This window comes from Garra rufa, chromosome 2 (genome assembly GCF_049309525.1).
Source record: "Garra rufa chromosome 2, GarRuf1.0, whole genome shotgun sequence".
Taxonomy (NCBI): domain Eukaryota; kingdom Metazoa; phylum Chordata; class Actinopteri; order Cypriniformes; family Cyprinidae; genus Garra; species Garra rufa.
Genome location: NC_133362.1, coordinates 43,074,962 through 43,087,036, shown reverse-complemented (window position 1 = coordinate 43,087,036; position 12,075 = coordinate 43,074,962). Strand labels below are relative to the sequence as shown.

General features: G+C 35.9%; 1 protein-coding gene across 1 annotated transcript in view; it reads left to right on the top strand.

Annotated features, from left to right (window-relative positions):
• csmd1a (CUB and Sushi multiple domains 1a) overlaps positions 1-12,075 on the top strand; it is a 406,871-nt gene that overhangs the window by 239,066 nt on the left and 155,730 nt on the right. The window contains 3 exon segments of the mRNA XM_073834675.1: positions 8,566-8,669; positions 8,898-9,010; positions 11,659-11,841. Of these exon segments, the coding sequence (XP_073690776.1) occupies positions 8,566-8,669; positions 8,898-9,010; positions 11,659-11,841 (400 nt within the window).

Genomic DNA, 12,075 nt, shown 5'->3' with positions numbered 1-12,075 from the left:
GTTCCTCTCTCTCTCTCTCCCTCCTCCCTTTCACCCCTCCCCCTACAGATTTAAAATTTTTACAGTGTTTGCTCAGAATAACTAGTTCTCTGTGTGAAAAAAAGTTTTAAAGAGTTTGGATGCTGCACTTTAAAGATATATATATAAAAAAATATGGTTATCTTTTTTACTATCACTTTAAAAAATCACCACGTCAACACCGTTCAAGATATCCCAAATCCGTTCGCAATTTAGCATCTTCAGAATCTTCTCTTCATGTTGTTAAAGTTTGGTGTGAACAGCATGTTACTCTTACGAGGAGTATGAATTTGTTTACAGTCTGATTTTTCCAAAAATCCACATTCAAATCAAAATAGCCGGCTTCCTGTTGGTCGTAGCTAATGAGTTTAATTTAGAAAGTTGTCCGGATTGATGAGAACAATACTGTATATGTACAAAGTTTGGTGACTGTAGGAAAAACTAAGCCCCAACTTTTGTCAAAAGATGGCGCTATAGAGTGCCTGCTCCACACCCATTTATGACCTTTTGCCAGTGTCTAACTATCATTAATATTGATGTGTGTGTTGAGTTTCATGAAATTCTAAGCATGTTATCTGCCTCAAAAAGACAGGAACCTAATTTTAAAGTTTGACACATTGCCATGGCAACAGCATTTGATTTATCATCGACCCCTTTACATATTCTCATCGGCCGTGTTTTGACATTATTTTGATGAAGCTTGAAGAAAATTGAGTAAAATTAAGAGGCTGATTTCAAAGCATTTTGAAAATGACACACTTCCTGCTGCCAGTTGGTGGCGCTATAACTTTGACTCATAATAGTCACGTTTATGTAATCGGCATCATACAACGAACAAACTGGTGAAGTTTCATCAGAATCAGGCAATGTGTGCAACAGTTATTAGACACTTCCTGTTTCTCATTTCTCACCATAACTTTGTCGCCTTGCCACGGCCAAACCGTTCGAGATATCAAAAATCCGCTCGCAATTTTGCATCCCCAATGTCTTGAGATCATGCTGACCGAGTTTGGTGACAATCCCATGGAAATCCTGGGAGGAGTATTTCAAATTCCAGAGCATGCACTTTTTACTCAGCCCTAAATATCTCACTTCCTGTTGGGTGGAGCCTATGACATAGAGTACAAAAGGGCGCTTTAGAGGCCCTGTACCACGCCCGGGTCCCAGCCTCTGTGGCGTCCTGATGGCCGCAGATTCCAACATGTGTGCAAATTTTCAAGAGTTTTTGAGTATGTTAAGGCCCCCAAAAGTGCCCGGAAGTTTGAAAAAAAAAAAAAAAAAAAGAGGAAAATAATAAGAATCCTTAGAAGAACAAGAGGGCCTTCGCCCTTTTGGGCTCGGGCCCTAATTGTGTCACTGAGCACAGAATGAAGCTTCTACCATGGCCGTCCCAGTTCCCTGACCTGAACCCTGTATAGAAACTGATGAGAAGAAGCACCAACATGAAGCTGGGAAGAGAGAGATTCTGGAGAATCTAGAGAGATTCTGTTTGAAGGAATGGCCTCTGATCTCTTGTCAGGTGTTCTCCAAACTCATTAGACAGACATTGTTGGAGAAAATTAATCTTGGGAAAAGGATGTTGCAATAATTGGGTGCCAATAATAATGGCCAACGTGAAATAGAGAAAAACATTTATTTCATAATGAGATTTCACCCCTAGGTTCTATTGTTTTACTTCTATGACACATTAGAATATATGCATGCTAATAAGCAACTAGTTAAGAGACCAGAAAATAAACTGTTACCATATTTTTATATAGCCATGTGAAAAAAAGGCATTTTAATAAATTATAGTGCCTTTGTTATCTAGCTTTCTGTTTTTGGAGCATCTTGAACCCCTGACCTTCTTGCAACTTCTTGTTATATTGAAAGCATTGTACACACTTAAAGATTCTTTAAAAGTCCCCCCCCCCCCCCCCCCAAAAAAAAAAAAAAAAAAAATAAAATTTGGGAACTGAGAACAGAATGTTAAGACCTCAAAAGATCATAAAAATGCAGTCTTGATCTTTGTCTCTGTCATAGCATATGGTCCGAGACAAGAAGGTCATGTTCCACAACATGTTCTGACTGCTGATACAGGCCAGTTTAGTAATAGATATCAGCCTGCTTACAAACCAGTAGCATTCTATCATGTTGATCTGGCCTGGATAATGCTTATTGTCCATCCAAAAAGAGAGGCCATTTACTGACAATAGGTTTCACTGGACAACATAATTTATTAGAAAATAGAACTTTTATACAGAGTTGACATAATATGAAACACAGTCAGATTCAGCTCATGAAATTATTTGTTCCTGTCCTTGAATTTCTTTAGGTAAAATATTTAGTGCTGCCTTTTGGAATAGCTTTACTACATTATATTTCAGTCCACTTTCCCTTAGGTTGATTTTTTTTTTTTTCAGTTAAAGAAGCCATTATAAATAAACAACCACTTTTGCACAGATTCAAAATGATAAAACAAGCAATGATTCAAATATATGCCTTTTATGATATTTAGAAATGTTGTAATTACTGTTAGTGGAAGGTCAGCTTTTAGGCATTTTGATAATGGTTAGTTTAATTGATTGGGTCTTTACCATAATGTAGTGTATTATTATATTCCTACGATATATCTTGATATTGCATGTCATAAAATATAAAACTGCCACATTTTTAAAGATATGTCATATTATTTTAATTGGATCAATTAAGTAAACAATTACATTTATTTAGTTTCTCACTGAACTTAAAATGGTGTTTTTTTTTTTTTTTTTCACAGTATGTTTCAGAAAAATATGAAAAAAAAAAAAAGGTTTCTATAATCTAAATCATTCCTGGTAGCAGGCTGAGCTTACTTCCTGCATTAAGCTTTCAGAAATGCATCCTGGATTTCTGTAGCTCAGCAAGGACCAGTCCGAAAGGGCTTAGTAAAAAACAACAACAAACAAACAAACAAACAAACAAACAAACAAAACACATTTTGTTTACATTATACTGTGTTTTGATTAAAATCAAGGGGACATGCACTTTTGTACTGGTTGAAGAATATATTTTTTATCACAGGCACTGGAAAGTTGTAGCCAATTTGTTGTTCATGAAGTTTGTCGATGTATGGTCTATTTTGTGTTTCTTCTGCACTTAAATATAAGGTTGTTAGGTTAAATAGTTGAAAGTAGAGTTTAAGGAATTCAAAAAATATGAGTTTTCATTTGTAGATTTTTCATGTATAGGGCTATGTATAGTGTTTTTGGAGCAAATTAATATGATGTTTCTGAAATCAAATAAACCTTGCATCTTGTGATTAAAATGCAGACGCGTTCAGTCAGAAAGCAGTATGAGTGCAAAATTAATTTTATATATTTGTAACTATTTTAGCTATTTGTTTTATTGCTGCTGCATATTTGAATCATTGATAGACCCAAATAGTTTGTAGTCATTTACAAATACTGGATTTTGTTGGTTTGTGCAGTGGCAAGATCAGATGTGCTTTGCCATACAGCTCACAGCTCAGAGGGGACACTATAGTTGTAAGTAACACTGAATGTGATTTGTAAACACTTTCTCACATTTTGTTCCCCCTCCTGGATGAATAAAGATGCAAATAAAACCACACCATTTAGCAATTTCTGAAGAGCATCGAGAGCCGTCTTCTCTCAAACACAGGGAGAGTCATTGAGGTAGCCGTCAGGCCTTTTAAGTTTTGTATAAAATAAAGAAATCGATAATTCTTTCAAGCTGGTTCAGAGAACAATCGCTAAGTTGTCCTGTCACTCTCTGATTGTGTTTATGTAGACCATGAGTGCTGTTTTTATCCTCTTGCTAAGTCTTCTGTAAAAAAAAGAATCTTTACTTCTGACAGGATAATTTAAAAGCCTGTATTTTAGTCTTCTAGTTTATGGTCTCACCAAACGACTCTGTATCAGCACTGACATTTTATACAGATTGCTTGTCAAGATCTTCTCAGTGTTGCTAAATCGTTCCTTTCTTTTTATACTGATGCAGTCAACCTGCTTGCTGTATTACCGTAGACACTGTAGCAATTATAAAATGTTACTATGACTTATTTGTACATATGTGACCCTGGACCACAAATCCAGTCATAAGGTTAAATTTTACAAAACTGAGATGTATATATAATATGACAGCTCAGTAAATAAGCTTTCTATTGATGCATGGTTTGTTAGGATAGGACACTATTTGGCCGAGATACATCTATTTGAAAATCTGGAATCTGAGGGTGCAAAAAAATCAAAATCCTTAGAAAATCACCTTTAAAGTTGTCCAAATTAGGTTCTTAACAATGCATATTACTAATCAAAAATTACATTTTGATACATTTACAGTAGGAATTTTACAAAAAATCTTCATGGAACATGATGTTTACTTAATTTCCTAATGATTTTTGGCATAAAAGAAAAATCAATAATTTTGACCCATGCAATGTATTTTTGGCTATTGCTACAAACATACCCCAGCGACTTAAGACTGGTTTTGTGGTTCAGGGTCACATATCTCACTGTACTGAAATTATTTTTAAAGAACTATATTATTTGTGACCCTGGGCCACAAAACCAGCCTTAAGTAGCATGGGTGTGTTTGTAACAATACATTGTATGGGTCACACATCTTTTTTATGCCAAAAATCATTAGGATATTAACTAAAGATCATGTTCCATGAAAATATTTTGTAAATTTCCTACTGTAAACATATTAAAACTTAATTTCTGATTAGTAATATGCATTGCTAAGAACTTAATTTGTACAGTTTTAAAGGTGATTTTCTCAATATTTAGATTTTTTTTTTGTACCCACAAATTCCAGATATCAGCCAAATATTGTCCTATCCTAACAAACACACACACACACACACACACACACACACGTTGGGTTTACATGTTTTATGGGGACATTCCATAGGCGTAATGGTTTTCATACTGTACAAACCGTACTTTCTATCGCCCTACACCTACCCTATACCTAAACCTAGCCCTCACAGGAGATTGTGCACACTTTTACTTCATCAAAAAAACTCATTGTGCATGATTTATAAGCCTGTTTATACACACACATACACACACACACAAACATCCACTACAATCCATATACCATAATGAGCAAAAACTGATTTTTGACAGCTTTGCAAATTTATATATAAAACAAAAAACTAAAATAAGTACATTGCATAAGCATTTATACATTTAATATTTAGTATTTAGTGGAAGCGCCTTTACAGACTTTTTGGATATAATGCAACAAGTTTTACACATTTGCATTTGGCAATTATCTGCCATTTTCTTCTCACCTCTTCACCTTACAAGCTCTGTCAGGTTGGATCAGAGCCGACAGATATTTTCATGTTTCTCCGGAAATGTTTGATTGGGTTTAAGCCCAGGCTCTGGCTGGACCACTCAAGGACATTCACAGAGTTGTCTATAAGCCACTCTTGCTGTGTGCTTATGATCGTTGTCGGATCATTGGTGGGTGAACCTTCTGCCCAGTCCGAGGTTCTCAATGCTCTCAACTGGGTTTTCATTAAGGCTATCTCTATATTTTGATGCATTGAGCTGTCCTTCTACTTTGAGGAATCCCTTAATCCCTGCTGCTGAAAAACAGCCCCACAGCGTGAGTCTGTTGCCACCACACTTTACTTTTGGGATGCTACTGTGCAGGTGATGAGCAGTGCCTGGTTTCCCCCATACATGATGCTTTGAACTGAGGCTCATCAGAACAGAGAAGCTTTTTTCTTACAGTCTAAGGGTCCTTTAGGTGCATTTTTGCAAATTAAAAGTGTGTTTTCATGCATCTTCACTGAGGAGAGGATTGATTCTGGCCACACCACCAAGAGTGGCCAAGAGGCCAGCTCTACTGTAGGAAGTGCCCTAGTTAGTCCAAACTTCTTCCATTGTGGATAATGGAGGCTACATGGTGCTGTAAACCTTCAACACAGCAGAATTTCTTTCTGAACTCTTCCCCAGATCTGTGGCTTCATACAATCCTGTCTCTAAGCTCTACAGGCCGTTCTTTTGACCTCAGGGCTTGGTTTTTGCTCTGATATGCATTTTCAAGCTGTTTTCAAGCTTTTATTAAGGCATGTATGCCTTTCCAAATCATATCCATTCAATTAAATTTGCCACATGTTAACTCCACTTGAAGTGTAGTAACGTCTAGAAGCGATATGAATGCTTTGAGCTAAATTTCAACTAAAGTTCAAAAGAGTATGAATACTTAGAAAAAACCCCACAATTATTCCAATGTATAATACATTTTCAAAGTTGTTACAAACCTGTACAATATCATTTTTGTCATTATTGAGTGTAGATTGATGTGGGAAGAACAAGTAATTTAAACACAAGGCAGCAGCATAACAAAACGTGAAAAAAATTAAGGGGTGTGAATACTTTTGCAAAGCACTGCATATATAAGCTCTATATTCACTTAATTTGGTGGGGTTTTTTTTATAAATTGATGCACACACTGCAGATGTTTGAACAGCCATATATTTTCTTATTAGTAATTATCCATGAATTACACATGCTTTTAGCCACTTCACCAACATTTGCTAGACTAAAACTTTGTAACATTTGAAGTCACGTGTGGGATATTCATACTTCACTTCACCAACCATTGTAATGACAGAAGATGATGTATGCCAATGCTTTTGTTAGCATTTGCAGGTGTTTGATTGTCAAAAAGTGGTGTCCTAGCAACTAAATTGCATAGGCTGAACAATGCTACACATTTCTAGCATTTTGCAAGTGTACAATTATCAACAGAAGGAACCATTTCCAAGTTGCAAGTTCAATACAAAGAGGAAATCTCAAAGCATTCTACTGTACTTTTTTCAAGTAGGAAATATGATAAATAATATAATCCTTTTCAATAGTGTGGTGTGGGTAGCTTACATTCTTTTTACATACTTTCTACAGAATCTAGCACTGTCACAAAGACAGGTGAGAGTTCTCAGGATACCTATTTCAGTAATATATGTATTAGGTAGTAGGATTTTTGTGTGCTAGTCCATAAAAATGATTTATAGCACATTTAAAGGTAGTGTTGTTTAATAGTATATATTTTTTTCTGTTACCTTGTTCGATGCCTTATACTTCAGAAGAGGGATAATTCTATTCCTATAAGAACAAGGTGACAGAGCAAAAAATAGTGAGCAATTAATGTCAGAATTTTAATTGTGGGAGTGAACTGTTCATATATGGTAGGTTAAGTTTTAAAGAACAAACACATGGCATTGGTTGAGGCATTTCTGCTATGTCGGTCAAGGGTGTGTTTAATTCCCAAAAGCATTGTTAAGCTTTAACATAAACATTGTAAACATCATTGCAATATGGGGGTAGAAGCATAAAAAGCTGCTGACTTAAAGAATATATACAGAATATATACATTTATATACAGAAGTGTATACCAATTTCATACTGTGTATGAAAAAAAAAAAACGCCTTTCTGTTGTTTGTGTTAAAGAACAATCTGACAATAATTATAACCTCAGTTAGATTGATTACCAGAAGTCATAACTCCAACACATGTGTGCGACATTTTTAACAATAGTTGTTTATTGTTGAAGCAACATGGATCAAATGGTACTATTGGTACTGGTACTAATTTCTCTAACGATTCATCATACTATGGTGGTTAAGCAGCGAGCTAGGTCATTGTATGGAAAAGACACAATGTTTAAACCTTTCTGGGGGAATCAGCTTACAAATTACTTATTTTCCTGCATATTAAAATAGCAGTATAAATGAAATTGAACTCACGCTTATGTGCAAAATATTCCAAACTTGCTTTCTTCAGTGGAACACAATAGGAAATGTTAGGCAGAATGGCAGTCTCATTCCCCTCTCACTTTCATTGTATTAAAACAAGAAAAAATGCATTGAAAGCGAATGGTGACTGAGGCTGTCATACTGCATAACATCTTCTTTTGTGTTCCACTGAAGAAAGAAAGACATACGGGTTTGGAACAACATGAGGGGGAGTAAATGAAGACGCAGTTGTCATTTCTGAGTGAATTATCTCTTCAATATGGAATAGGAGAAGGTAACATTGAAGAAAAAAAAACACCAATCACATTTAAAGATGGGACAGAATATAAATGAGAATAATGGCTCTTTAATGGGCCATTTGGAGAAAAAAAAAGAAAAAAAAAAAGTAAGGATGTTGATAATAGGGTTGTCCTAATTAAGCTTGATTTTTTTCCCCCTCTTCTCCTTCTAGCAATCTCTCCTTGAATCCAATTTTCTTTCTGCTGTCTTCCTTTCTGTGCTTACATCAAATGAACATGCATCCCGTTTCCTCAGGCTTTGCACCACACATGGCAGAACTTCTCAAAGTCTCACATATCTGGAATTAAAAAAAATTATTTAATTGCACCTTCATCTCTGCTTCAGCAATCAGCCTTACATGTGTAGCCATGAGAAGACTTGCTTTGCTGTTGTGCTGTTCTTCTTCTTTTAATACGATCACTCTCTGAGTCAGCCTCATGTGAATAGGGCCATTCTACTCTGGGCTTTTTGCTCTATGGTGTTTTTTATGACCTCTCCTTTATTCCTATAGGTTATCAAGCTGGCTTTTGAAGAGTTTGATCTAGAGCGAGCGTACGATACGTTAACAGTGGGCGACGGAGGGAAGATAGGTGATGCTCGAAGAGTACTTTATGTGTGAGTAGAGCAAAAAGGGTTCTTATGTTAAACTTTGAACAGACACATGCTTCTATTCACAAATGCCTCCATGACTTACTTATTCATGCCCATAGAATAACAGTTTATTATTTTCTTTCAAGAGCAAACACCACTTGAAATAGGCACTGGGTTTATGTATAAGCTTTCATGGCTCCATATGAATACACAAATCAAAGAATAAAATTTGATTTTGTGCCTCTATTCTAGTCTCACGGGATCCAGCGTGCCCGATTTGATTGTGAGCATGAGCAACCAGATGTGGCTCCATCTGCAGTCCGATGACACGATCGGGTCGCAAGGTTTCAAGGCTGTATATGAAGGTATGTTATCGTAACGTTCGAAAACACCTTCTGGTTTTCTTTTTCTTAAGGTCATTTCCACCAGCTGTAGGAGTGATGAAACAGAATTGTAAACCGTCACACTTTTCTTCTTTTCCAAGTAATATCAATGTCTTATTTATTCCTTTTTACAGTGAAAATGTATAGCTTGGTGACTTTTGGTTGTTAAAGTGTACCAGTTTCAAAACACCATGCAAATTGAAGGCAAATGGAGCAGCATATGTGCTGTGCAGACATGTTTGAAAAGCTTGCGTGAAATATTCTACCTGCCGTTCAGCCTGCAGGAGAATAGCATCAAAGCAAGTCAGATCTGAGAATACACTGAGGCATGTATTTACATACACACAGATAAACTGATAAAATTTGCTACAGAAAACCACCATTTCTTATTCGCAAGCAAACATGTGGCCCCATTATCAATTTATTAGCTCAAGATATTAACTCTTCTTGACAGTGTGGTGAAAGTGCTTCTAGTTTTACATCCTGTTCTAATTTAATACATATTATTAAATATTTTTATCAGCTAGTGAAAATGTTTATTTTGCATTCATTTATAATTGTAATCATTTGTTTGTTGCAAATTGTATCAACAAGTGATTTTTTTTCTTCACATGATTAATTAATGGTTGGACCTAGAAACAGAACAAAATATTTTATATTCATTTTATGGTATAACATTTTATTTGTTTTACATGTCTAAATATTTAGTGCAGAATAAAGTGGCATGTATACAGAGTGGAGTTCCTTAAATAGTATGTAATGTAAATGTGAGAACACTTTAATTTATTCAGCACAAATATTTTGGTGTTGTTTATCTATATCATTCTTTTTTTAAACCCCCAAAACTTGTTTTTCCAAAGTGTGCTGTTTAATATCTTATATACAAATAGAGTGTTTCCCTAGCCGCTCTTCACTCTGAACTGTAACCTCACAATTGAGCAATTCTCACTGTCTGGATAGCCCAGCACAATGACACAAACCCAATTAACTTTGTGTAAACCCAATTTCACACTTGTGCTTCTAGTCACGTTGTCATGTTTGACAACATTTCCACCGGGACCCACTGGTGGGACACTTTGTTTGAGGCCGTGTAGATGTCAAACTCAAATTCATCATTTCATACCTTCATTTAAAAGTTCTTAGATTGGCAAAGGACTGATATTATAAACTTTACAGAAACTGTGGTCACCAACAATGAGCTTTATCAAATAGACCAAAGGCTCATTTCATAGTAGATGATTAAACCCAACCCTCTAAAGAGTTAAACAAATAGTTCACAAAATAGTTGCAAGGAATGGCAAGGAATATGGAGAACTAGTCATATGGACTTTAAGTTCCTCCAAACTTGTTGCCTTAAAGGGACTTAAAAAGTATCCTAAAGTGTTCCAAAGCATGCATGTTGTAAATAGCATACATAAGTGATAAAAAAGGAAAGTACGTAATTAATGACAGTTTTCAGTTCTAAGTGAACTGTTCCCCCACTTTGTGGGAAGCAGGTTCTAACACAATTTGCAGGTGAAAAATACCCTGTTAAAAAAAAGGACCATTACATTGAAAAAAAAAAAAATACATAAAATAAATAGATGTTAAACAGAAAATGCTTGAGTACTTAGCCAAGAACCTAAACAAAAGTTAACTTTGAAAAAAACTATTTTACACTTAATTGCACAGAAAATGTCAGAGAATTGCTTTTCCGTTTATGGTGGCTATTACATTTAATTTATTACCCTTTTTTTTCCAGTGTCTAAGGAACACAATGACTTGTCCTGGCAAATTTGACATTTTCGTCAATGAGACATAATAGATTTGTTTGGTCTAGAGCTTTAGGAAGGTAAACACATTAGCTTAATGGTGTGTTAACAGTGTTAAAAAACCCATACAAAAATATATGCGAATGTTTAGCAGAGCATTTCTATAACTGGTAATGTTCCCAATAGCCTTCTTGTGCATTATTTAACACTGTTGCTTGTAAGAGCGGTTTGCTTTGATGAGTTGGCAGTCCTAACACGATAGCCTACCATTCTTGTGGATTCTTGAACTAATCGCCTGTGGCAGCACTAAAGGTATTTAGCGTGCTCTTAACACCTTGTAGAGGTTGTGGAATCTGCCGCAAGTGGGAAACTCATCCCCTGTAGATTATCGGCTGGCTGGGTCAATAGAGCGCTTGCTGCTGAGCTGACACCATAGTTGTTAACATAAAAATGAACTCTTCCTGAACATCATTCGTTTGTCACTGTCATTTTATACTGCCTTCCAAAACATTTCCTGGAAATATACAGCCTTAGCTCAGTAATTTTCACAACTCAAAAATATGTTGAATGACCGTTCCAATACTGTCAAGGACAGCACAGAAAAAGTATTTCTAAATGCAAGTGATAAAATGCAACCAACAAGAAATACTAGAGACATTTAGAAATGAAAATTTCCAATTTAGGCAATATTTATTCCATATTTTGGGCTTATGCATGCTTTTGTACAATAATTATTCAAGGTACTATTTTGAGTAAAAATATAAGTTCTAATGTAACACGCATGTATCAGGCTACTTACTGTGTCAAAAGGTGGTCAAATTGCCAGGCTGAAAACAGCATGTTTAAATGAAATAAATCATGTACTTTTGTTTTCCACAGAAATTGAGAAAGGTGGATGTGGAGACCCAGGCGTCCCTGCATATGGAAAGCGAACTGGGGACCGTTTTTTACACGGTGATGTGCTGACCTTTGAGTGTCAGGCAGCTTTTGAATTGGTTGGAGAGAGGACAATATCGTGTCAGCAAAATAACCAGTGGTCTGGAAACAAACCCAGCTGCGTCTGTAAGAGTCATTTTCTGAAATGCATGGTTATAATTAACATGTTGCCATTTAGAATGATTAATGTATCGCCTCTGTAAAAGCATGACATCTAGATTAGGGGCAGATATGAAGCCGAATGGCATCCGTCCATGCTAGCAGTTTGCTGTATGAGGGGTCAATTATCATATTTCTGTTTCTGGAATGTGTCACTGTCTCTTCCTCACTCAAGAGGGAATGCACTAAGAATTGTGTCTG